The following is a 27325-nucleotide window of genomic DNA, read 5'->3' as shown; positions in this document are numbered from 1 at the left end:
GAGCAGAGCCAAGTGCCCAGCACACCTCCCAGCAGCAGAGCCCAGGGCCCAGCACACCTCCCAGCAGCAGAGCCCAGGGCCCAGCACACCTCCCAGCAGCAGAGCCCAGGGCCCAGCACACCTCCCAGCAGCAGAGCCCAGGGCCCAGCACACCTCCCAGCAGCAGAGCCCAGGGCCCAGCACACCTCCCAGCAGCAGAGCTCAGGGCCCAGCACACCCCCAGCAGCAGAGCCCAGTGCCCAGCACACCTCCCAGCAGCAGAGTCCAGTGCCCAGCACACCTCCCAGCAGCAGAGCCCAGGGCCCAGCACACCTCCCAGCAGCAGAGCCCAGGGCCCAGCACACCTCCCAGCAGCAGAGCCCAGGGCCCAGCACACCTCCCAGCAGCAGAGCCCAGGGCCCAGCACACCTCCCAGCAGCAGAGCTCAGGGCCCAGCACACCCCCAGCAGCAGAGCCCAGTGCCCAGCACACCTCCCAGCAGCAGAGTCCAGTGCCCAGCACACCTCCCAGCAGCAGAGCCCAGCACACCTCCCAGCAGCAGAGCCCAGGGCCCAGCACACCTCCCAGCAGCAGAGCCCAGGGCCCAGCACACCTCCCAGCAGCAGAGCCCAGGGCCCAGCACACTATCCAGCAGCAGAGCCCAGTGCCCAGCATACCTCCCAGCAGCAGAGCCCAGGGCCCAGCACACCCCCCAGCAGCAGAGCCCAGTACACCCCCCAGAAGCAGAGCCCAGTACACCCCCCAGAAGCAGAGCCCAGTGCCCAGCACACCTCCCAACAGCAGAGCCCAGTGCCCACTACACCTCCCAGCAGCAGAGCCCAGTGCCCACTACACCTCCCAGCACAGAGCCCAATGCCCAGCACACCTCCCCAGCAGCAGAGCCCAGTGCCCAGCACACCCCCAGCAGCAGAGCCCAGTGCCCACTACACCTCCCAGCAGCAGAGCCCAGTGCCCAGCACACCCCCAGCAGCAGAGCCCAGTACACCCCCAGCAGCAGAGCCCAGTGCCCACTACACCTCCCAGCAGCAGAGCCCAGTGCCCAGCACACCCCCAGCAGCAGAGCCCAGTGCCCACTACACCTCCCAGCAGCAGAGCCCAGTGCCCAGTACCCCCCCAGCAGCAGAGCCCAGTGCCCACTACACCTCCCAGCAGCAGAGCCCAGTGCCCACTACACCTCCCAGCAGCAGAGCCCAGTGCCCAGCACACCCCCAGCAGCAGAGCCCAGTGCCCAGCACACCCCCAGCAGCAGAGCCCAGTGCCCACTACACCTCCCAGCAGCAGAGCCCAGTGCCCAGCACACCCCCAGCAGCAGAGCCCAGTGCCCACTACACCTCCCAGCAGCAGAGCCCAGTGCCCAGCACCCCCCCAGCAGCAGAGCCCAGTGCCCACTACACCTCCCAGCAGCAGAGCCCAATCCCCAGCTGCAGAGTCCCCAGAACACCTCACCTGAGCGCTTAGACCGGGCTCTCCGCTCCAGCACCTTCCAGCTGATGTCCGCCAGCACCTGCGCCATGTCGGAGCTGCTGTCACCGGCCTGACCCGCTCCCTCCCGGCCTCCGTAGCAGGCGCTGCGTGACGTCAGACACCCGGAAGTGGCAGTACCGCCGTGTGATTCCCGGGATGAGGGAGCTGTCAGTGCGGCTGTTGGCGGCGCTGCTGCTCTCCGTGTCCCCGCTCCGGGCCTCCCTGCGCAATGTTACCGGGGACGTGCTGGGCGCCGAGGCCCGGGGGCGGGTGGCCGCCTTCGGGGACTTCAATGCGGATAAACAGACCGATCTCTTCATCGTCCGAGGGGGTGAGTGTCCGGGGATGACAGGATCCCGGGGGACACAGGGCCAGGCCAGGGTTGGGAGAGGGGGTGACAGTGCCAGGGTGGGGGAGACGGTAGACGTGGCTATGCCCAGGGTGGGCGCGGTGGAGACCAGGCCAGGTTTGAGAGAAGGGGAGACGGGGCCAGGGTTGGCAGAGGGGGAGACGGGGCCAAGCCAGGGTTGGGAGAGGGGGAGACGGGGCCAAGCCAGGGTTGGGGGACGGGGAGACGGGGCCAAGCCAGGGTTGGGAGAGACGGGGCCAAGCCAGGGTTGGGAGAGGGGGAGACGGGGCCAAGCCAGGGTTGGGGGACGGGGAGACGGGGCCAAGCCAGGGTTGGGAGAGACGGGGCCAAGCCAGGGTTGGGAGAGGGGGAGACGGGGCCAAGCCAGGGTTGGGAGACGGGGAGACGGGGCCTAGCCAGGTTTGGGGAGACGGGGCCAAGCCAGGTTTGGGGAGACGGGGCCAAGCCAGGTTTGGGGAGACGGGGCCAAGCCAGGTTTGGGGAGACGGGGCCAAGCCAGGTTTGGGGAGACGGGGCCAAGCCAGGTTTGGGGAGACGGGGCCAAGCCAGGGTTGGGGAGACGGGGCCAAGCCAGGGTTGGGGAGACGGGGCCAAGCCAGGGTTGGGAGAGGGGGGAGATGGGGCCAAGCCAGGGATGGGAGAGGGGGGAGACGGGGCCAAGCCAGGGATGGGAGAGGGGGGAGACGGGGCCAAGCCAGGGATGGGAGAGGGGGGAGACGGGGCCAAGCCAGGGATGGGAGAGGGGGGAGACGGGGCCAAGCCAGGGATGGGAGAGGGGGGAGACGGGGCCAAGCCAGGGATGGGAGAGGGGGGAGACGGGGCCAAGCCAGGGATGGGAGAGGGGGGAGACGGGGCCAAGCCAGGGATGGGAGAGGGGGGAGACGGGGCCAAGCCAGGGATGGGAGAGGGGGGAGACGGGGCCAAGCCAGGGATGGGAGAGGGGGGAGACGGGGCCAAGCCAGGGATGGGAGAGGGGGGAGACGGGGCCAAGCCAGGGATGGGAGAGGGGGGAGACGGGGCCAGGGATGGGAGAGGGGGGAGACGGGGCCAAGCCAGGGATGGGAGAGGGGGGAGACGGGGCCAAGCCAGGGATGGGAGAGGGGGGAGACGGGGCCAAGCCAGGGATGGGAGAGGGGGGAGACGGGGCCAAGCCAGGGATGGGAGAGGGGGGAGACGGGGCCAAGCCAGGGATGGGAGAGGGGGGAGACGGGGCCAAGCCAGGGTTGGGAGAGGGGGGAGACGGGGCCAAGCCAGGGTTGGGAGAGGGGGGAGACGGGGCCAAACCAGGGATGGGAGAGGGGGGAGACGGGGCCAAGCCAGGGATGGGAGAGGGGGGAGACGGGGCCAAGCCAGGGTTGGGAGAGGGGGGAGACTTGGCCAGGCCCTGGGTGGGAGAGGGTTAAGGGTTGACAGGAGCCGACTCAGTGAGAGAGGGTCTCAAGACCAGGCCTAGGGGAGTGCTCAGCTGTTTGGACAAGGGGCCCCTTTTTTGTCTGACCATCATTTCTGCAGCCCCCATGTACATAATCCTCTTTCTCATCCTTCAATCCCTGCTATCCATACTGCCGGGGACATAACATAAGGCTCAGAGTTGGGCAGCATTCCTATGTTCTTTTACCTAACTGCACAGTCTCACTTCTCTGGTTCTGTACGTTGGGTGTTATTCTCAGTATCTGTTCTCATTCTGTCTGTATGGACAGCTGCACAGCACCACTTCTCTCCCTCTACGCTGTTCTTGGTATGTGTTATGGTTTTACGTGGTCAGTAAGTTAATGCTTACTGAAGGGTTTGTATAGAATACATTAAAATGACATTGCAACCATGTGGGCTTGCTCTATGTCGTCTTTCATTTGCAAAGACTCTTTCCAAATTGTCCCTCTTGGAATGTAATGATCTTCATGGATGCAGTCATTTAATGCATCTTCACGGCTGCCAAACGGCCAGGCTCTGTTTTACTATTGTGAATTTCTTACAGTAAAAGTACCCCACATACACTACCATCATGTTAGTCTGAGCGTCAGCTCCGTGGCAAGCATAGACGGCACAGCTGGATCACAAGCAAAAGAGCCTCCAGATCCGGCTGTGGTACCAGACATGCAGCAATGAAGATCATCATTTAATCTATTGTTCACTTGACTTTGCCAGAAACATAACAGCAAGTAAAGAGGTGGCAGGTACAACTCAGTTAGGGGAGCATTAAATGAGATAATTATATAGACAAACTCCTCTATAACGCACACTCCTCCATGAAATGTCCGTGCTGTCTGTGGTCCCTCTGTTCTTCACTGACCACGTTTTATTCTGCAGGCCCCCTGCCCCCTCCTTACTGGGCGTGCAGGTGGTGTGTTTACTTATAGGGCGAGAGTCAGGACAGATCGCACTTATTGTAGCTCATTCTCCAGATAGTATTTGTTCTAGAATCTCTAAACAACGCGCTGGTATTTGTGTTATACCTGTAGGACTTACTTTTCGTGTTTGCATGTCTCCCTGATTCTCTCTGGTTGTCTCTCTTTCGCTGTCTTTTTCGCGCTTTTTTCATTATTTTTTTGCTATTTCTCTCATTCTGGACCTTGGGCCTGATTCAGGTTGGATCACAACTGCAACAGCGTACACTGATGGTTGCGGACTGCGCATGCGCAAACCAGTCGCTGCGATCGGGATTGCGATTGCAGTGACTACGCAGAACCATCGCAGAGTGATTGACAGGACGTACCATTTGCGGGTGTTGGTGGAAGAAACGCTGGCGTGCCAGTGCGATGGCATGCGCAGCTTGAGCTCTCACTGCGTACCGGAAGATTAGCAATTTCTGAGTAAGGTCAGAGCTTGTGCAGGTGTGCGTGGGGCTGCGATGTTACCTATGGTTCCGCAGTCTTGCAAAGTATTACGGATGTGTGTAAGATAAAGTGGGCGTCCTTATGTTGTGCTGTGACAGCATAGCGATCGCAGAGGATTAGCATATCTTCGCAGTGAGACTGCGTGCGTAATCGCAGCTGAGATCCAACCTGAATCAGGCCCCTTGTGCGCTCTTCCTCGCATGCTCTCGTTCTTTTACTGGGAAGAGGAAGCATGTACGAGAGAGTGAGAGCGCCATTTAAATGGGTGCAAACATTTTTTTATTGACTTGTCGCACTGACTTTCTACTTCAGGGTCCATAGGGGGTCCACAGGGTTGACCTTGGGGTTATAGCTGGATCAGGATCCATGGGCACCACACAGTTAAGTTTTTAGCTCCCAGGATGCACTTGGGTCCTCCCCTATACCCGGCCCCGAGCCACAGGCACCTCAGTGTAAGTTGGTGCCCGGCCGGAGTCGGTCACCGCGCAGGGGGGCTGCAGGAGCAGCCCCCAGAAGCTTTTATTTTAAGTTAGATTTTATTTATTTTAATCTCTTTTTACTACAGACGGCAGCGAAGGGCTGTCTATACAGACGCCCACGCTGCCGCTCTGATCCCCGACTGGCGCCGCGATGCCAGTACTGATCTGGGGATCGCGGCGGGAGGACAGAATCCGTACTAGCCGGACTCTGTCTACCTCCAAGGACTGCTGCCGGAGTCGCCGGGGATTCAGGTAAGCCGCGCGTCACTGGCTAGCGGCGGCGCGCGGAATGCCTTAAAATGCAGTCCTTTAGCCTCCGGTCCTGGGGACAGACCGGAGGCTGCTGGCAGTGGCGGCGGGCCCCCCCCATAACCCGTGGGACCACTACACCACCAGGGATAACAGGCAAGCGGGAAGCAAGCATCCCTGGGGTCAGGGCCAGCCAGGGGAGGAAGCCTTCCCTGTCAGCGGCTCCTCCCCTCAGCTCAGCGCGCCTTTCAGCACGCAGTCTGGCGTCGCTGAGCTGCAGTTACACGGCCACTCCTCCTCTGAGGTCTCTGGGGGCCATTTTCTCACAGTGGCAACGCAGATCTCAGGGAGCACGCGGACCGGTCCCCCTGTGTACCTCTCCCCTGATTTAAGGACAGCGTACACAGCACTATAGCCCTCCCAGACACTGAATCTGGGAGGTTGATTGTAGTGGAAAGGTGCAGTGAGTATATCTTCTCTGCATGGTATGTGACTTTTGCTAGTGCTGCCTGTCTGTGCTCATTTTCCGCTTACTGTCAGCTTATACCTATCCCTTTACTTCTCCTACAAGCCCTACAGGTGTGTGGGGGAAGGGTGTTTCTACTGACCTCACTTATATAGATCACGTATTTGTGAGGTTCGTCACATACAGTTGTGTGCGACACAGTGCCATATTGTGGGCTGTTGTTCAACACACCGGTGAGTGCGTTTACTTCTGCCCTGTTGCCAGATATATTTTTTGACTATATAATATATTCTGTCATGTCAGACGAGGAGGTTGAGCGCTCAGTGGCTCCGGCGTTGGCCTCCTGCGAACGCTGTTCTGCAGGAGTGAATAGGGAGGATTTGTCACAGGATGGCCTGTGTAGTCGGTGCCAGGTGGCTCCTGGCCCATCCAGACCTTCTCTGACGCAGGAACCACCGTGGGCGATGTTTTCTCAAGTGCTGGTGTCTATTGCGGACCGTCTGTCGGTCCCGACTGCTCTCCCTACTAGGGTGTTACCCCAGCCGACCATCCCCCATTCCCCGGGTGTCCCGCAGTTGTTGCGGAGTCCTCCTGGGTCTCAGTCTGTGGGTCCATATACGGGGTTGCCTATGTATATACAGGCTTCCCCTGTGCCGCAGCAGCCTGTGGTACCTTTACAGGCCCCTATGGCGACTCCTCCACCCTGGGTGGATGTGCTCTCCAACTCTGTGCAAAATTTGGCGGCCGCATCCTTGGCTTTTCAGTCAATGTTGCAGACTGACATGCCTTCCAGGGTTTCAAAACGCCCACTCATGGCGCGGACGGCTCAGGTTTCGGACTCAGAGGGATCCTCAGATGATGGGGAGGTCCCTGATGACACTGACTCGGACGCCTCGGGCCAGGAAATGGATACCAAGTCGTCCATTAATGTGCGAGCACTGGTTAGGGCGGTGCGAGCTATTCTTCTTATAGAGTATGAAGCACCGGTTCCTAAGTCGAAGTTTCCTAGTTTCAAAAAAACTAAGGTGGCTTCTGCGGTGTTTCCCCTGTCGGATCAGTTGGCGGATCATATGGCGGTAGCTTGGCAGGCGCCCAGTAAGAGGTTCCTTCCTCAGAAGCGGTTGACTTCTAATTATCCCTTCCCTGAGGCACATTGTAAAAAATGGGAAACTCCACCGGCGGTGGATTCCCATGTCACCCGTTTAACTCTGGGCGTTACCTTACCATTACCGTCGATATCCTCGCTGAAGGACCCCACGGACAGGAAAGTTGAAACTTGCTTAAAGTCTATTTACTCCCTCTCCGGGGCGGTGGCCCGACCATCCATGGCCATCTCCTGGGTGGCCAAGGCCATTTAGGGGTGGGCCAATGCATTGGAAGATACCTTCCCGGACGACGCTCCGGATGTCCAGAGGGCGTTGTTGGGATAGATGAGGGAAGCTGCTTCTTACATTGGGGAAGCTTCTTTAGATGCTAGTCCGCTGACTTCGCGGGTATCGGCTGCAGCGGTGTCTGCCTGCCGATCCTTATGGTTGCGGTCCTGGAGAGCGGACTCTGATTCAAAGAAAGGCCTGGAGGCCTTACCTTTCAATGGGGAATTACTATTTGGTCCGGACTTGGACAAAATAGTGGATACCCTGGCTAAATCCAAGTCGGCCTTCCTCCCTTCGGCGGCACTGCCTGCTAAGGTTCGGAGTTCGGCTTTTCATTCCTTTCGGGTTCAGGGTAAGGCAAAAGGTCAGTCCTTCCCGAGACAGTCTGCGAGTAAGACTGCCTCTAAACCCAAGAAGCAAGCCTGGAGTGCTCGGCGCCCTTCTTCCAAGCAGGAAGATAAACCTGCGGCCTAATGGGACGGGCCTCCCTCTGGGGGACCTCAGAGTGGGAGGCCGACTTCTTCTATTTACCCAGTGCTGGCACAATACCACCACGGATGCCTGGGTTCGAGAAGTGGTCTCCCAGGGGTACGTCTTGTCTTTTCGGCACAGACCACCCCACCAGTTTTTCTGCACCAGTCCTTCTCAGGACAAGACCAAGGCGTTACAGATTCAGGAGGCTATAAAGTCCTTGCTGAAAGCAGGGGTCGTTGTTCCCGTTCCTCAATCACAACGAGGGACGGGGTATTATTCGTCTCTGTTTCTGGTGCAGAAACCCAATGGTTCTCATCGCCCTATCCTCAACTTGAAGTCTCTGAACAAATTCCTCAGAGTTCCCAAGTTCAGGATGGAAACGTTACGTTCCATCATGCTGGCGATGGAACCGGGGGATTACATGGTGTCCCTGGATATCCAGGACGCCTTCCTCCATGTTCCGATAGCACCTTCGCACCAGCGGTATCTGAGGTTCGCTATCCTTCAACACCACTATCAGTTCCGAGCGCTACCCTTTGGTCTCTCCACTGCACCAAGGGTGTTCACGAAGATTATGGCGGTCATGGCCGCACATCTTCGGAACCAGAATGTAGGGCTGCTGCCGTGTCTGGACGACCTCCTGTTGCTAGCGAGCTCCCCAGAGGTACTGCTTCAACATCTCCACCTAACGATCGCTTGCCTGCAAGCACACGGGTGGTTGATAAATTGGAAAAAGTCCTCCCTGATTCCATCACAGCGGATGGTTCATTTGGGAGTCCTGCTGGATTCGCGTCAGCAAAGGATTTTTCTGACTCCGGAGAAGGTCGCCTCCCTGCAGCTGCGGATACGCAGTTGGCTGAGCAGTCGCCGCCTGTCGGTCCATTCGGCTATGAGAGTTCTGGGGTCCATGGTGTCGACATTCGACATGGTGGAATTTGCCCAGTTCCATTCCCGGCCCCTGCAGGGGTTGATTCTATCGGAATGGAACGGGTTACCTCACCGGATCCGCTCTCAGGTGCTGGTGTTGTCTCCGGAGGTTCGGCAATCTTTGGCTTGGTGGCTTCAGACAGCTCATCTGGTCGAGGGGCGTCCCTTTTGGATCCCGGACTGGGTCCTGCTCACGACGGATGCCAGTCTTCGGGTTGGGGGGCAGTGACCGGTTCATTGTCTCTCCAGGGTTGTTGGTCTGCGGAAGAAGCACTTCTCCCCATCAACATCCTGGAACTGCGGGCAGTATACAGGGCCCTGCAGTTGTCCGGTTCCGCTCTTCACGGAAGGGCGGTACAGGTGCAGTCCGACAACGTGGAACTCGCAGGCGGGCAGCGATGTCGGAGGTGTCTCGCATCCTTGCTTGGGCGGAGGGTCACATTCCAGCGATCTCGTCGGTCTTCATCCCCGGAGTCCTCAATTGGGAAGCGGACTACCTCAGCCGTCACGACGTGCATCCTGGGGAATGGTCGCTTCACCCAGAGGTGTTTCAGCTACTCGTGGACAGGTGGGGACTGCCGGAGCTGGACTTGATGGCCTCCCGTCACAATCACAAGTTGCTCGTTTATGGGTCAAGGACAAGAGACGCAGGCGCAAGTCTGGTGGACGCGCTGTCGGTGAAATGGACGTTTCACCTGGCGTATCTGTTTCCTCCGATATCCCTACTTTCTCGGGTTCTGCGGAAATTCAAGCAGGACGGCGGCACGCTCATGCTGGTGGCTCCGGCGTGGCCCAGACGTCCTTGGTACTCCAATCTCAGGAGCCTCTCCATCGACGCTCCGTACCTTCTTCCTCAGCGTCGGGACCTGTTGTCTCAGGGGCCCTGCCTTTATCCTGATCTGGGTCGGCTGTCTTTGACGGCGTGGCTCTTGAGACAGCCGTCTTGAGGTCTCGGGGCTTCTCCAGTTCGGTTATTGGTACCATGCTCAGGGCACGCAAGCCTGCTTCAGCACGGATTTATCACAGGGTGTGGCACACTTACTTTCAGTGGTGTGAGTCCAGACATTATGATCCTCAGGTGTTCCGAGTTTCCAGGATCTTGGAATTTCTTCAATCAGGATTGGACCTCGGCTTACGCCTTGCATCTCTGAAGGTTCATGTGTCCACCTTGTCCGTGTGGTTTCAACGGCGGATTGCAATACTACCGGATGTTCACACCTTTTTCCAAGGTGTTCTCAGGATCCAGCCTCCATTTGTGCCTCCTGTGGCTCCTTGGGACTTGGCGGTGGTTCTACGGGTCCTGCAGGGTCCTCCGTTTGAGCCTCTTGAGTCGGTGGAGCTCAAGTGGCTGACATTTAAGACTGTTTTTCTCCTGGCAATTGCTTCTGCCAGGAGGGTGTCTGAATTGGGGGCGCTTTCCTGTCGTCCTCCTTTCCTGATTTTTCACCAGGACAGAGCGGTGCTCCGCACTCGTCCTGAGTTTTTGCCCAAAGTGGTCTCGAAGTTCCACATTAATCAGGAACTTGTTGTGCCAGCTTTTCAGTCCCCTGATCTTTCAGCTGGTGAGACTTCCTTAGATGTTGTCCGGGCACTTAGAATCTATGTGGACCGGACGGCTTCGGTTAGGAAGTCTGATTCCTTGTTTATCCTCTTTGGTTTTCACAAGAGGGGTTGGCCTGCCAACAAACAAACGTTAGCCCGTTGACTTCGTTCTGTTATTTGTGAGGCTTATGCACAGGAGGGTTTACCTGTGCCAGTCTCTGTTAAGGCTCATTCCACTCGTTCTGTGGGTCCTTCTTGGGCTGCTAGACGTGGCGCTTCTGCTGTTCAGCTGTGTAAGGCGGCCACTTGGTCTTCAATTCAAACGTTTTTGAGGTTCTATGCGTTTGACACCTTCGCCTCTCAGGATGCATCCTTCGGGCGCAGGATTCTCCTTTCTGCTCAGGAGCGTCCCCGCCCTTAGTTGAACTGCTTTGAGACATCCCCAAGGTCAACCCTGTGGACCCCCTATGGACCCTGAAGTAGAAAACAAGAGATATGGTAAGAACTTACCTTTGTTATCTCTGTTTCTACGAAGTCCATAGGGTCCACAGGGTGCCCGCCCTGACGCACCTGGCTTCAAATGGGCTGTGTGGCTGGTCACCGGTTTTCCGTCTCCCATTTCTGTGAGTATGGTTTCTTGTGTGTTCCAGTCTTCCTTCTCTCTGTTCCATATTCTCCTCCGGCCTAGGCTGCTTACCAACTGAGGTGCCTGTGGCTCGGGGGCGGGGTATAGGGGAGGACCCAAGTGCATCCTGGAGCTAAAAGCTTAACTGTGTGGTGCCCATGGATCCTGATCCAGCTATAACCCCAAGGTCAACCCTGTGGAAACCTATGGACTTCGTAGAAACAGAGATAACAAAGGTAAGTTCTTACCATATCTCTTGTTTTCACTATGATCACTAATGTTCATATCGCTCAGTACAGTTTGTAAACAGATAACGCGTTTCACTGGGTCATAGAACTTGCTAGTATCTTGGTTCTAATTACATGGAATAGGGCACATTGACACATCGAGCTTAGGCAGGCAGTAGCTCTCCAGCAGTTGTGGAACTACATATTCCAGCATGTCCTGCCACTGAGCACTTTTTTTTTTTTTCTCTCAACCAAAACCCTCGCACCATCACACAATCTTGATTAACCCTTCACTCTCCCCACCAGTAAGTATAATGTACTATACTAATATCCCTCCAATGGATCTTTATCCCCACAGAATCCGAGTTAAACTCCTCACCCACCAAACTCTTGTGCTTTCTTTTCTGGAAGTCTGTGACGGCCTATTAATGAGGGCTAGTAATAATATAACATTAAATAGTAGTTTTGGACCGGTCTTTTGACGTGTCAGGTCCGTCCTTGCTCCTGCCCTCTGCACCCGCCTCCATTCTACATCCCCACTATGACTCCACCCCCACCTCCAAAAACTGGTTGAGGAACAGCCAAAAATACAAATAGCAGACAACAGGTGGGTGAGGGCTGCACTAAGCCTGTGTACTCTGGGCCTGATTCTGACCCGGTCGCAAGCGCTGGGCGCTCGCAACCGGGTCGATGGTGGGCCAGTGCGCATGCGCACAACGGAGCCAGCTCCGTCGTGCGCATGCGCGAGACCCGGATAGCGACGGGCAATCCGTCGCTCCGGGTCTCGTACCAAAGGGGGCGTGCTGTCGATGTTGAGTGACAGCACGCCCTCTTTGGTGGGCGGGCCGGGGGAGTGGCTGCCCAAACGGAGGCGTTCCCATGTGAACGCCTCCGTTTGGGGCCGGCCCCACTGACATCACGAGTGATGTCGGTGGGAGAGATTTCGGCTCTGTTAGAGCTGAAATCTCTCTGAGACTTGCAGCAACGAGACCATCTTCCTGGCCGCTCGCTATAGCTGTGGGTGGTCACCCAGCTACGCGAGCGCCCAGGAGGCCGTTCTAAAAAAAATAATAATAATAAAAAAAAAAAAAAAACAGCCCTGATTCAGAGCGAGCGACCGGGTCTGAATCAGGCCCTATATTCCCTATCACATGGACACACACCTATAAACTAGGATTCATTCTTTGTCAGCAGCCAATCAACCTTCCAGTATGTTTTTGTGGTGTGGGGGGAAACCCACGCACCCACGGGTTATCATACAAACACCACAGATAGGGCCTTCAGAAGTCCTCAGGAAAAGGTCACAGCCCCTGTTCGGAAGACGCCTCGTAGCAGCACGCAAAATGCTCATCAGCAACCCATTGTGTAAGACGTGAGGTAATAAGGTGCCTCAGCAAGATATGAGGCTGCCACAAATGTTATTATATTAAGTGTAGAACCTGCCAGGCACTGAGAAGGAAAAGGTTAATATTCACTAAACAAAATTGCATTGCGCCACCTACTGTTCAAATGACAATAAAAAAAATAATTAATTAAAAATATGTATTTATTATTTATTACCAGTTATTTATATAGCACACACGGATTTCGCAGCACTTTACAGAGAATATTTGGCCATTCACATCAGTCCCTGCCCTAGTGGAGCTTACACTCTATATTCCCTATCACCCAGAGCTATGCGAGCGGCCCTGATTCAGAGCGAGCGCTCTGTCAGAGCGTTCGGCTCTGAATCAGGGCTTCTGTAAGGGATGCTAGCCTTGAGGTTAGTAGGGATTCACCTTCCCTAATTCAAAGTTTAAAATAGAAAAAAAATATTATTTCCCCTGGCGCTTCACTTATCAGCTTGGATTAAAATACAACAATGGGCAATTTTGATTTAAAGCAATTGTGTTTTATATAAAGAATAGAATGCTTCATTAAGGCAATAGGAAGTATGTCATAAATAAACTAATACCGGTATACATACAATAAGACAAAAACAAATATACAAACCTTAATATTTCCGGGTAAAAATACGGGGGGCAAGATACACCAGTAGGGCGTGTTACTCTCACCCCGCAGTTCTTTATAGTTCAAAATGCGGTTTATCTCTCCGCAAAGAAGAAACCTCTGCTGTGGTATATCGGTGCAAGTGTAGAATGCGATATATGTCCTGCAAGTTTAGATACCACTAGGTGAGTGGTATACTGGTGGCTGTTTTGAGGGCACTGGGTGATCACACAAAATATTGATTTGATTTAGATTTCTCTTCTGTTCATCCACTTTGCATTTTGCTACTTGATAAAAATAAACTAATAACACTTCAATTTCTGAAAGCATTCTTACTTTGCAGCATTTTTCCCACATCTGCATAAAACACTTGCACAGTACTGTATGTACATTCGTGTGTATATATAATGTATATGTTTGTGGGGGAAGCTGACGGTCACAATGCCGACCGCCGGCTTCCCGACTGTCTAATCCCGGCACGGTTCAAATGACAGGCGCCGAAATCCCTACGCCGGGAGCCCGACACCCTGCTTACCGATCGAAGGTAAGCCGGATGCGGACAGCTGCGGGGGAGGGGAGGGTTAGGTTAGGGGCTCCCGGGGGAGACTAAGGGTTAGGCACCCCCCTGGGAGGTTAGGGTTAGAATAGGGTAAGGAGGGGTTAGGGTTAGGCCCCCCCGGTGGGGAGGTTACAGTTAACACCCCCCCCCTTTCCGGGAGACTTTGGGTTAGGCTGCGGGGATGGGGAGGTTAGGTTTAGGCACCCCTAAGGGAGGGTTGGGGGGTGGAATTAGATTAGCTATACTTCCCCTCATTCTAACCCCACTACTTACCGTTGGGATGCCGGGATTCTGACTGGTGTCGGCATTCTGAGCGCCTGTATTCTCACACCCGGGATAGTGACTACGGCCTTTATTATGTAGATATCAGCTATTGCTGCGGAACGTCATGTGAGATAAACAGACCCCACGGCTGACTGGTTTCATCCTGACTGTACAGTGTCAAACTCAGGGGGCCAAATGTAATAGGGGAGAGTTTAGAAAATGTGAGCGTTTAGCAGTATATCTCTCACACTAATACATTGATCGAGTTGTATTTTCAAAAGGGGAAACACCCGGATGAGAGTTTATATTTTGAGTGTTTTTTGAGTCTGAAAAACGTGGGAATTTCCATGTTCTGTCACTTTATTACATTGTGAGAGATTTATCTCACATTTTCTAAAAACTTTGTCTATTACATTTGGCCCGGGACGTCATACAGGACACCATTACACGTAAGGCGAGATAATTCCTACGGGACTTATTTTATTATGTCGTCTAAAGAGGTTACCGCTGAGTCTACTTTACACCAGATTTGCAGATCTTTTTTATAGACCAGTGGTTCTCAAACTCGATCCTCAGGACCCCACACAGTTCACATTTTCCAGGTCACCCAGAAGCTGCACAGGTGTAATCATTACTCACTGACACATTTCCCAGGTCACCCAGCAGGTGCACAGGTGTATTCATTATTCACTGACACATTTTAAAGGTTCCACAGGTGGAGCTATATATTTGTCTTGTGATTCTGTGAGGAGACCTGGAAAACATGCACCATTTGGGGTCCTGAGGACCGAGTTTGAGAACCTGTGCTCTAGACTATGACATTTAATGGACTTATTCTAGCTTAAGTACAGTAGAGCTAACCAACCAGTGGTTCTCCACCTGTTGTAGAACTACTGAAAGACATGCTGGGACTTGCAGTTACACAGCGGCTGGATAGGAAAAGGTTGACTGATTAGCAAGTGATAACCTACTCACCCCGCCAGTCTGTACATTATTCATAGGAAATGTGTGACGCAATATACACTGGGGCAATCTTTTATTTATTATTTTTGTGTGAATAACCTTAAACCTCAGCTCACTCTAACCTCCTTCCATTCTCCATTCCAGCAACTACATTATTACAGCAGTCCTGAACCCTCCACCTCCTTAGACCGTCCTTTGCCTGCTTAAGTATAAGGGTGTAGAAAGAAATGGAGTTGATCATTTGCCATTACCAGACTCTTGTTATGTATAGCTCAGGGCCGGTTTCTTTCTGTGCTTTTCAGTCATGTATTCATATTAGCAGGAAGAGTTATTATATGTTCAATGTTCTGCGATATAATACTGATCATCTGTGCTCTCTGCATTGGATAGCATTTCCTGCACAAAACAATCTGTCGCATCTAAAGCCAATTAAAATAAATGATCCTGATTATAATAGTACGTGACTGAAAAGCACAGAATGAATGACTCTAGAGGCAAAATATGTATTAAGTATAATGTGCAAAATCCTAGAAATTAAAGCCGATGGACGGTAGAGAGCCCCTTTCAATGGCTCTAAAGGTCCTTGTTTCCTGTCTTTTTGACTTTACTGTAACATAACTATATTTTAACTATGTTGGCCTGTTTATATGTAAGGGCCCCTTGGTGGAAGAAATGAGAGGTGGAATTGCCCCTTTTATATATAATTGCAAGGAAAAACAATACTCTCATAAGCTGAGGTGGCGGCCATTTTGTGAGCTAAACTAATATTGACGATAATGCTCTGTGGTGATGCCTCAGTGATGTCATTATTTCCCATTGTATTACTAGGCTGACTGCTAGGCCAGGTCACAACATGGCTGCCCCCGAGCTGACTGCTAGGCCACAACATGGCTGCCCCCTGGCTGGCTGCCAGGCCACAACATGGCTGCTCCCTGGCTGGCTGCTAGGCTACAACATGGCTGCCCCCGCTGCATGTACACTGTGGATACGATTTAAAATCTGGCAGTAAAAAATGTGCTTCCAGCAGCAGAACTGCACCAATATCCCCGAGTGCCAGAGTTTGCGAAGTGAGGAACGACCCAGTTTCGTAAACCTGTCTCGTAAAGTTGATTTACGGCAGAGCACTTTTCATTTAGCTCTTCCTGTTTTGTCCTTTCAGGTAATGAATTAAGGATCTTTTTGGCAGACTTGAAATCGACTCCATATTTTAACCCAAAAGTCAAACTTTCATTAGAGTAAGTACGTGAGATCGTGGCTGGCTCTTCTGTGCAGGAAAGTGTAATTACAATGTATTCGCATTGGGGGCTGGTGCAGAGTGAATGCCATGTCAGTTTGTGTAGCGCATTTTGCATGATCTCTCTCTCCGCGTGCCCAGGACAGTGAGAATGCGAATGTGTGCCCATTATATCGGCAAATGTATTTCATGCTAGAAGATAGCAGCACACGAGGATGTCGGTTTAACCCCATGTTTAAAGAAAAAAGCTGAGAAAATAAAAAGCGAAGCTTATTTATAATTGACATAATCGCCCATCGATGGTGAAACTTTTTATGACCATTACAGTTTAAAATATTTTTCATGCATGATTCATGATTGACCTATGTAGTCCGTGTTTATATGTTTTGCCATAATCTGTGTCAAATCGGGATCGGCATGTCCGGCGGTTCCAATCCCGACGCTGGAAGACCGGCAGTGAAGATCCCAAATTTTTACTATTCACTAACTTAACCCCCCTGCCTGACCCTCCCTTAGGGGTGCCTAACACTATCCTCCCCTGTAATGCCTAAACCTGCCCTTCCCCGCGTGCCTAACCCTAATCCCCCCTTCCCCAACCTAACCGTCCGCCCCCCCCCCCCCCTTCCCATGGCTGTCCGCGCCTGGCTTACCTTCGATCGGTATGCCAGGCGTCGGGCTCCCGGTGTAGGTAAAATTAAAAGTGCTCGGGATTTAGATGCCTGACATTAGACCCTTGCCGGGATTAGACAGTTGGGATGCCGACTGCATACCATCAAATCCCATCAGATACATATAGACTGTGGGGTATATGTAATACCCCTTTTACAGATGCAGCAATATAACCTGGGTTATTGCATGTGAACGCTCAGCATCCCAGGTTACAGCGCAGGGTGACGGGACCAGGTTGAAATAAGCCGGGTTGAAAATTTCAACCCTGGTCACGAGAAGGGACATGATGCAGTGTGAACGGGTAACCTGGGTCGATGTGACACTGGACCCATTTCCTGCATAGGAAGAGCCGGCACTTGGAAATTAAATCATCTCTTAGTGCCGGATCATCACATGATTGCCGATGACATCATCGACCCAGCATTAGTGCCGGATCGGGCCACCTGTCTCTAAGGGGTCTCAGCCGGGTCGCACCGGGATGGGCGCCTGAACATAATCCCAGGGGCGACCTGGCAGTCGGATGTAAAAGTGCTATAATAGACTGCGGAATACAGGCATCGGCGAGTGCCGTGCGAGACTGCCCGATGTTTTAAAGTAGCTGTCATTTAAATGGCAAATCCTGCTTGATTTTGCCGTGTAAATGACTTCAACTTTAAAACATCGGGCAGTCTCGCACGGGACTCGCTGTCGCCTGCCGTCCGCAGTCTATTACATATAACCCTGTATCTCAGATATCACTGATTTGCGTCCTCTCTTTCAGGAGCGAGGGGCTGGTCATAACCAGCGTGGTCCCCGGCGATTACGATGGCGATTCGCAGATGGATGTACTGCTGACGACAATCCCCAAGGGTCAAGTTGGTAATGGCTCGCCATCGTCTGCTGTTATCTACTGGGGACAAAACCAAACCCTCAGTAAGTGACGCTGCTCTTTATGGCTGTTGAGCAGATGGGGACGGCTGATATGGTCATTTTCTGTCCATGTTTTATAGCAGTTTCTCAGAAATTGCTTATTGATCGTATAGGTTTCCAGTGTCAATATCTTGCAGACGTGGTCAGGAAGATTGGAATTTACATATTTGTACTTTATGCCACCCTTCTAGCTCAATCTCCACTTTCCAGCTGGCTGCACCCACATGTTGCCCACAGTGCTGCCATGTTGTTCCCTGCCCAGCAGCTTCTGTGGGTGGTATCTGGGGCCCTTTTATTTGGAGGGGTTTTTTCTCCCCCCTCCCCGCACCTCGGTAACAGAGCATGAAGGAGGCTGCTAAATGACCCTTGCAGTACTCTTCCCTGTCTTATCTTGGGTCAATACTAAGTAGAAAGGACTCGGGGTCTCATTCAGACCCGCTCGCGAGCGCAGGGCGCTCGCAAGCGGGTCGATGGTACCCAAATGCGCATGCACACGACGGTGAAGCCGTCGCTCAGGGTCTCGCACCAAAGGGGGCGTGCTGTCGATGGTGAGTGACAGCACGCCCCCTTTGGTGGGCGTGCCGCGCGTGGCTGCCCAGACGGAGGCGTTCCCATGGGAACGCCTACCGTCTGGGTCCGGCCCCACTGACATCACTAGTGATGTCAGTGGGAGTGATTTTGGCTCTGATTGAGCCAAAATCACTCCTGGGCTTGCGGCAGCGACACCCTACCGCAGGGTCTCGTCGCAAGTCCGATGGTCGCGATGGTCTTGACCATCGCGACCATCATCATGGACGCTCGCATAAGCTATGGGTGGCATAGCCACAGCTATGCGAGCGTCCAGGAGGACGCACCAAAAAACCCCCCCAAAAAAACGCCCTGATTCAGAGCAGGCGCTCGTTCAGAGCATCCGGCTCTGAATCAGGCCCTCGTTGTGCTAGCACATGATACAGTGTATTGGCCTGCATTCAGCTTGGCAGTCTAGGTATCCAGTGCAGGTCATTGGTGGCTGTTTGTAACATTGTGACTTGATGTACTTCTCGCATGAGTATATGTTGGTGTGAATGAGCACAAATTGGACCCTGTATCTCTTAAAGGGCTCTGAATGTCGCTCTTCTTAGCTGATGGCAACTCAACAGGATGTTATTATCCAACCTTAGAATGTGGGGTTTCTACTTCAGGGTCCATAGGGGGTCCACAGGGTTGACCTTGGGGTATAGGTTGGGAACCAAATCCGGGCACCACGCAGTTAAAGCTTTTAGCTCCCAGGATGCACTGGGTCCACTCTCCCTATAACCCCACCCCCAAGCCAGAGGCACCTCAGTTTAAGTTGGTGCCCAGCCGGAGTCGGGTCACCGTTAGCGCAGGGGGAGCTGATTAGCAGCCCCTAAGCTTATTTTATTTTTTTAGGGGCAAAGTTTTTTCCATGGACTTTGGACTCTTCAGAGCGGCAGCGTCGGACTGTCCATAGGACGTCTAAGCTGCCGCTCCGTCACCCCGCTGGCGCTGAGACGCCAGTACAGATCTGGGGATCTCAGCGGGACCCCAGAGTCTGTACTAGCCGGACTCTGTGGGCGCCCAGGACTGCTGCCGGATCCACGGGGAGCAGGTAAGGTCGCGGATCACCGCTTGCGGTGATCCGCGCATTTCAAATGCAGTCCTGTGCCTCCGGTCTCAGGGGACAGACCGGAGGCGCCGGCAGTGGCGGCGGGCCCCCCATACCCCGTGTGTCCACTAGACCACCAGGGACTTAACGATCGGTGCAGGGAGCCGGCGTCCCGGGGGTTAATAGCCGGCCAGGGGAGGCAGCCTTCCCTGTTACAGCGGCTCCTCCCCTCAGCTCAGCGCGCCTTTCAGTATCCATAGTCTGGCGTCGCTGAGCTGCTTCCTCCGCGGGCCACGCTTCCTCTGAGGTCTCCAGCGGCCATTTTATCTCTGTGGTGCAGCAGAAATCTCTCAGGATGGCAGTGAGTCCAGTCCCCCTGCGTACCTCACCATCAGGTCAGTGTACACAGCGCTGTAGCCTTCCCAGACACTGAATCTGGGCAGTTGAATGCAGTGTAATAGTGCAGTATATTATATGACATGTTTATGTATATATGTATATATCTGCATTGTATGTGACTTATGCTAGTGCTGACTGTCTGTACTTTATTCTCTCACCTGTCAGTGTATATCTATCCCTTTTCTTTATCTGCCCTAATACAGCGGTACTTAGGGTGGTTCTGAGACCTCACATTTATATACTTGTTAATATTTGTGTGGTTTGTCACATACTGTTGCGTGCTGCACGTTGCCATATTTTAGATGGAACTGTGTGTTGCATACGCTGAAAATGGGTCCCTGCAGCTAATTTTTGGCATCAGTCAGGACCAGTATAGTGCTGCTTAATATTTCCGCCAAGATTGGTCAGATATGTCTGACCAGGAGATAGAGCGTTATACTGCACCCATTTTTACTATCCTGCAAGTCATGTGCTGCAGGTGTTAGTGCGGAGGATTTGACTCATAAAGGGTTCTGTATGTGGCGTCATCTGGTGCTGGCCTCGTTCACGACCCCCTTGGGCGGTTTGTTTTCTCGGGATCCTCTCAATTGCGGATCGCCGGGCGGGCCCCATTGTTGTACCTCACTTGGGGTTACTTCACCATACTGCCCTTTTCATCTCAGGGTATCTCGCAGCTTCTTGCACTCTTCCCCTGTGACACAGACTACCGCTCCCTGCAGGGGTTTTTCGCAGTATATGAATTCCCCCTGGTGCCACAATAGTCTGTCATTCCCCTTGCAGGGATTACCACAACAGCCACCCTGGGTGGATGTCGTTTTCTACGAAACGCTAATTGGTGTGGTTGACGCCCTGTGGTTACTTCCCAGTTGGCTCTGCCGTGAACTGGGTACTGTTTGGGGCTCTTTCCCTCTTACACGGGGGGAAGCCTATTTCAGGTATTATTATCCCTGCTTTAGGGCTGGTAGCAGGTCCATTCTGGTTAGAGTGAATGTTGACCTGCACCTGTATCATACACCCTCAGTATTGCGTGCCTTCGGGTTCCCTGTTGCTGACTAGCGGGTGGATCGCATAGCGGGACTCTGGCTGTTGCCAGATAGGAGGTGTTACAACAGTGTTTGGCCTCCTGTCCCAAATTCCCTGAGGGTCATCACGAGCCCCTCCTGGGGTGGATGGGCGTGTTACTCGTCTGATTACAGACGTTACTACGCCTCCCATTCCTGCGTGGTCGGATTCTTCGGATCCGTAGGTGGTAACTCTGCCTGAAATCAGTATACTTGCTTTCAGGAGTTGTTACCCATCCTACCATGGCTATAGCATGGTTGGTTAATACTATTGCATATTGGGTTGATGCATTTGTAACGTTTTTTTCCCCTCCAACACGTCGGGGGTTCAAATGTATTTGGTCGCTCACGTAATATATGCTGTTGTCATAGGTGGAAATGCCTATATTGGATACCAGTCTCCTAACTTTCAGAGTTCCGGCTGCGACTGTATCCTCCGTAATACCCTATGGCTGCGCTCTGGGAATGCAGAGGTGCAGATACCATCTTTAGGGTTGATATTGTTTGGTCCTGACCTTGACAAGATTGTAGTAACATTGGCAGTATTACTAACGACAAGTTTACCGCTTTCAGCTATGCCCACTACAAGGCCTCAGACTAAGTCTGTTAAGTCTTTTTTGTCCTCTGGGTCAGCCTAAAGGTCTGTTTCTACGTAGACTGTCGGCATCTACAAGGGCCGACATATCCAGTACCGAGCAGGCCTGGACTGCCAGCCGATCCTGCTTCTGAACCTACGGATATCTCTTCAGCCTGACGGGACAGGCCTACAACTGGGAGATACCGATTTTCTCAGTTCGCCCGGTATTAGTGTCAAGTTGCCGCGGCTACGTGGGTAGGAGGGTACGCCCTCTTTACAAGGGCCTTACAGATCCAGAAAGCTATGCAGTTGTTGCGGTAAGCGGAGCTAATTAGGCCATCCCCACTATCTCAGTGAGGGACTGGTTGTTCTGTTTTCTTTCTGGTGCGGTGGCTGAATGGTCCTCTTTGGCCTATTCTCTGTCTCAATTCCCTGAACCAGTTCCTAAAGCTACCTGGGCTCAGGAGGCAATCCCTATGCTCCATCATACGATGTTTGGAACCTGGGGACTTTATGGTATCACTGGATATACAGGACGCGTGCCTACGGGTACTTACAGAGACCTTTCCTCAGCATGGGCTGAGGTTTGCTGTATCACAGCAACACTTACAATTTTTCGGGCTCTGCCTGTTGGGACTGTCCTCAGCCCCACAGGGGTTTACCAGCGTTTTGGATTTTCTGACAGTTCTTCTGTTCAGTATATCCCAATGCTCCTGTACCTGGACGGCCTCCTGCTCTTAGCGGGATCACCGGGGTACTTTACGGCCAGGTCAGGATGACTGTGGCTTCTTCAGGGTGCAGACGTTTAATCAACGGGGAAAAAGTCCTCCCTGCATCCCTCTCTGGGTATTCTTCATCTAGGATCCCTGCTGGATTCTCAGAATCTGAGAATTCTTCTGGCGTAAGACGGAATCTCCTCTCTTCCATTAGGAGTACATGGTTGTCTGCGCAGTCGACAGATGTCTTTACACTCTGGGATGCATGGTGGAATGGGCTCAGTTCCATTCCAGGCCTTTCCATAATTGGCTCATCTCCAGATGGAACGAGTTTTTTCTGTCGGATAACTGTTCAAACGATGATGCTCTCTCCGGAGGCAAGTCGGTCCCTGTCCGGGTGGCTATGGCCATCTCGTCCAGGGTTTTCTTTGCTATGGACAGTGTCTGGATCGAATCCTTTTCAGTGCAGTTGGACGTCTGTCGATTCCACCCTGTCAATTAACTTACTCTGGCATAACTCTTGTTTCCCGGTGAACCTGAAAAGGTTCAGTCCGACAGGGTCAGGACAGTGGCTTCCTTTTTAGCAACACTGTTCGTTGGGTGGCAATGACAGGTATGTCACATATTCGGACATAGTCCGAGGGTCTCCTCCCGACCATCTCGGCAGCGTTCATTTCAGGAGCTCTCCATTGGGAAGCGGGAGTCCTCAGCCGTCACGACGTGCATCCCGGGGACTAGTCTCTTCCCCAAGAGAGGTTTCATCTCCTGGTGAGCAGGGGGGGCCCCCCTGAGGTGACCCTCATGGCCTTCTGACTTTATCACACTATGGTGTTACAGTCCAGCTCTGGGGATTCTGAAGCAACCTTCAATGACTCTTTGTCGGTGAAGTGGTCCTTCCACTTTGTGTACCTGTGTTCTCCGGTCTCCCTTCTTCCTCGAGGTCTTTGGAAGTGTTTTCAATCGAGACGGAGATGCTTTCCTGCTGGTGGCTCCTGATTGCCCCAGATGTCAGGGGTACTTGGATCTTCGGAGTCTCTACATCGATACTCCATCCCTGATGCTTCACTGCCCGGACCTGTTGTCTCAGGGTCCTTGGTTTTGCCTTGGACCTGGGTCGTTTGTCTTTGACTGTGTCCTTACAGTGGTCTTACGGCTTCCCTGGCTTTGTCATCGTTGGAATGATTAGAGCACATGGATCAGCTTTTGCTGGGACCTACCACAAACTGTGGCAGCCATAAATCTTATGGTATTATACCTGTCGATACAATCCTCCGGTGTCCAGGATTTCCAGATATTCTGGCATTCCTTCCGGCTGGCTTGGGTTTCACACTTGGCCTGGTCTTCCTGACAGTGCGGATCTCTACACTGTCAGTATGGTTAAGATATGGAATTGCTCCACTCTGGTATCCAGTTCATCCTTTGGAGTGTTTTCTTGATTATGCCTCCATTTGTCCTCCCTAGGGACTCCTTGGGAGTAAGTAGTGGTTCTTCGTTACCTCCGGGGACAGTCAATGGAACCGCTGGTTGTGATAGCCATTACATGGTCTATTGCTTAGGCTCTCTCTTTCTCTCAGGGTGTTTATATCAACCAGGAGAGTGTCTGAATTGGGAGCGTTCTCATGTGGCTCCCTCTTCTGGAGGGCATCATGTCAGGGTGGGAGTTGCTCTCGCCCTGTGTTTCTTCTTAGTGGTTTTCAGGTTCCATATTATTCTGGAACTTATGGTACGGCCATTCTGTCCCCAGTCCTCTCGGCTGGTGTGGCCTCATTGACTGTGGTCTGGCCTCTTTGGATTTATGTGATCCGTTCAGGTTCCTTACGGAAATCGGACTCCTTATTGGTGGTCTGAGATTTCTGGTTTTCACAGGAAAGGATGGCCGGCCTATAACCAAATGTTGGCTGGATGGCCTCGTAGGTCTTCCTCAGGGGCCTACCCATGGGTAGGCCTTCCTGTTGTTGATGCTTGTTTTTTCTCGGGCCATGTGACCCTCGTGTGCGGCTCGCTGTGGCGCCTCGGCTGTTTTGCCTTACTAGGTGGCCACGTGGTCTTCTGTCCACACCTTTTTAAGGTTCTAGGCATTGGTTTCCTTTGCCTCTCAGGATGCTTCCTTTTTGGCGACGGATTCTCCTCTCAGCACAGGAGCGTCCCCACCCTTGGTTGAACTGCTTTGGGACATCCCCAAGGTCAACCCTGTGGACCCCCTATGGACCCTGAAGTAGAAAACAAGAGATATGGTAAGAACTTACCTTTGTTATCTCTGTTTCTACGAAGTCCATAGGGTCCACAGGGCGCCCGCCCTGACGCACCTGGCTTCATATGGGCTGTGTGGCTGGTCACCGGTTTTCCGTCTCCCATTTCTGTGAGTATGGTTATTGAGTGTTCCAGTTTTCTCTCTCTTTTTCTCTCCTCCTCCGGCCTTTGGCTACTTACAAACTGAGGTGCCTCTGGCTTGGGGGTGGGGTTATAGGGAGAGTGGACCCAGTGCATCCTGGGAGCTAAAAGCTTTAACTGCGTGGTGCCCGGATTTGGTTCCCAACCTATACCCCAAGGTCAACCCTGTGGACCCTATGGACTTCGTAGAAACAGAGATAACAAAGGTAAGTTCTTACCATATCTCTTGTTTTCTACATTCAGGTTACTATAATGCAGTGCCACATAGTGCCTATGACTTTTACTTAGTACATACATATGTGCCCATATAACCCTATCCTCAAATCGCGCCCCATTTAGCGCGCCACAGACTTTGCGATTTAGCTGTGCCCAAAACACTAATCCTAAGGGGATGCCAATGCTCGGGATCCCCGCGGTGAAAATCCTGACCCCGGCATCCCGACAGGGTTAGGATACCGACACCTATCAGGTATTCTAACCCTCTCCCTCTCTCCCCAGTGCTTGACCCTAACCTCCCCCTAGTGCCTAAACCTAACCTCCCCTTCCCCGTACCCTAATCCTAACCCTCCCCATAGTTCCTAGCCCTCCCCCAATCCCTGCTACGTACCTTCGGGATGCCGGCATCGGGATTCTGATAGGTTTCGGGATTCCAGCACCAGTACTCTAAGCACTGGCATCCCCCTGTGCCGCGATACTGAGCGTAACCCATTCTAAGAACCTAGGGCCCGATTCAGGCCACTCGCTAGAGAGCGTTCGCACACAGCCAGACGATTTTTGCATTCTGCGCATGCGTACGTATCACAATGCGCGTGCGCAAACCAGTCCGAGTGATCGGGAAGCGGCCGTTCGCCGCGCAGGCAGCTCGGCTGAATGAGTGATAGGCGAAGCCGTTTGTGGGTGGTAACGGGCTGCCCATTAATAACAGAGGAGTGGAGGTGCGAACGCAGGCGTGCCTGAGCGTCTCAACGCCATTTCAGAGGCGTGCATAATTAACAGGCAGCGTCCTAGTACACGTCACTTGGTTGAATATTACACTGAAGTGCTCGCAGTGCTTGCGGCAGAGTATGGTCAGCCCAAAGTGCTGCATATGGGTCCGATGGTTGCGTACACTTCCTGGAGATGACGTGCGCAAGTGGGCGTCTTAAGATAGGCTTGTGGGCGTCTACATACACAAAGCGATCGCAAGGCAAGACATAGTGGACGTGCTAACGCCTTGGCATGCAAATTTGCATACGCATCGAGCGAGCGGGTCTGAATCGAGCCCCTAGTACACTGTAAGCGAACGAAGACGCAAAATTGAGGAAAAAGCGGCAAATCTAGGGTAAAAAGGCAAAAGACGGGACCGATACAAGTGACGTGCGCTTTGCCTCGTGCTCTATATGCGATTTTATACAAATTCCTTTACAACAAAAACATCTAATCCTAAGTACCTAGTACCATATACGCTTACTAAGACGCAAAATTGAAGGAAAGGCGCACAGCACGGGAATCGTGCCAGGCTTCCCGCGCCATATGGCACAATAGGAATAGAGCAGAGCATGGGGTGTCCCAGTGAAACAAACATAAATACCTTCCCGATGATATAAATATGCCGAAGAAAAGACGAGAAGATGAGCGAGGCCTTTAATTAAAGTTGCAGGAGGGTGCATATCATAGGCCTGATTCAAAGGCGCAGGGAAGTTGCTGTCCAATACCATACAACTAAAATGGAAATAGATGCTCCCTAAATGCGTCGCAGATCACGGTGCTGCGTCCTAAGACCGCAGCATTCGACCTTTCGCGAGACCATCGGCCTGAGGGTACTCAGATTGCCCCTCGCAGCTCCATAGCTGAGGTCAGGAAGTCTGTGTCAGAAGACCCTGCCCTTGACACTCATAGAAAACGGGGGTGACACGCCCCCATTTATATTTTTTTATTATGCCGGCCGGCCCGCCCACTATTCTCTCCCAATGTCTGCAACCTGATTGGGGGAACTGCAAGCGATCTCGCAGTACTGATCCTGCACGTGCGCAGCTCTCTCAAATCAGTCTTCGGCTTTGCCCCGTGTGACCCATAACCTGATTTTTATGAGCTGTAAAAACGATTGCTTATGCATTTGTTACTGTCCTGTTGCCGCTAGTTTTCCTTTACACAATAGCACTTTGAATAGTCCTGCGTGAAGCTCGGCTCCCTATGCATTGGAGCAATCTCCAGTCCACGTGCCTATTGTCGTTGAAACGTTTATTCTGTGGGGGGCACAATTAGTATTACAGGGCCTATGGCTGGAGTGCGTTGCAGGCAGGCTGCCAGGTTATTTCGCCCTCACAGCCCATTACCACACGATCGCGCTCTGGTTACAGGCTATTGGGCTCCGCAGCCGCTGCGAGGTTTCTTTTCTTGGACGTTTCTTTTTGGATTTATCAGAAAAGTAAAGGAAAAACACAGAAATTCTGACAGGGCGACTGGAAAGGAGCGCGGCTGGAGCTGCAAGTGGGGTGTTATTAATAATTACTTTCTTACTGGAGGGAAACTAATGGCTTTGTGTTTTACGGAAAATGTCTGTTTATTTTGTGTTTTTCTGGCAAGTCTTTAATGTGCTTCTTAATAACATTCATCAAATTAATGTTTTTTGCTAAAATGATGTAAAATATCAGTCTTTCCATTTTATCAGTCACTTATGATAATGTAGGCAAAGTGCTTTTTTAGGCATAACACTTGTTACCGACGCTGCCATTTTGTTACTGTAGTAATATATAATTTATGTAGCTTCAAAATTTATGCAGCCCTGTGCACAGAATATGCGTCATTCCCATCAGCCCCTGCACCTTTGGGGCTCACTTGAATTACCAGTATGCGTTTAGACTGCAGGGCTGCATAAAATTGAATTTAAAAAAAAAACAATTTAATTGATTTCAATTTTTTTTTTTTATTATTAAAAAAAAAAATGTTTTAAATAAACGTTTAAACATTTAAAACGTT

At 52.5% G+C, this 27325-nt stretch overlaps 2 protein-coding genes across 4 annotated transcripts in view; one reads left to right on the top strand and one right to left on the bottom strand.

Annotated features, from left to right (window-relative positions):
* Nucleotides 1-1595, bottom strand: part of PHKB (phosphorylase kinase regulatory subunit beta) — a 327566-nt gene extending 325971 nt beyond the window's left edge. For 2 of the 3 annotated variants that reach the window (XM_088458984.1, XM_088458983.1), the window contains exon 1: nucleotides 1447-1533. Coding sequence is in view for 1 of the 3 variants with exons in the window: in XM_088458985.1 (XP_088315111.1) it covers nucleotides 1447-1513 (67 nt within the window). In the remaining 2 variants the exon portion in view is untranslated. Of the gene's footprint in view, nucleotides 1-1446 lie in introns of all 3 variants that reach the window. The other variant, XM_088458985.1, reaches the window with a different exon arrangement.
* ITFG1 (integrin alpha FG-GAP repeat containing 1) overlaps nucleotides 1362-27325 on the top strand; it is a 270576-nt gene continuing 244612 nt past the window's right edge. The window contains exons 1-3 of the mRNA XM_088458986.1: nucleotides 1362-1795; nucleotides 15965-16040; nucleotides 17469-17620. Coding sequence (XP_088315112.1) covers nucleotides 1621-1795; nucleotides 15965-16040; nucleotides 17469-17620 — 403 coding nt within the window. The 5' untranslated portion in view covers nucleotides 1362-1620. The remainder of the gene's footprint in view (nucleotides 1796-15964; nucleotides 16041-17468; nucleotides 17621-27325) is intronic.

This window comes from Taudactylus pleione, unplaced genomic scaffold (genome assembly GCF_031769625.1).
Source record: "Taudactylus pleione unplaced genomic scaffold, aTauple2 ptg000885l, whole genome shotgun sequence".
Classification (NCBI taxonomy): domain Eukaryota; kingdom Metazoa; phylum Chordata; class Amphibia; order Anura; family Myobatrachidae; genus Taudactylus; species Taudactylus pleione.
The sequence above is the reverse complement of the archived record's forward strand: the minus strand, read 5'-3'. Positions and strand labels throughout refer to the sequence as shown.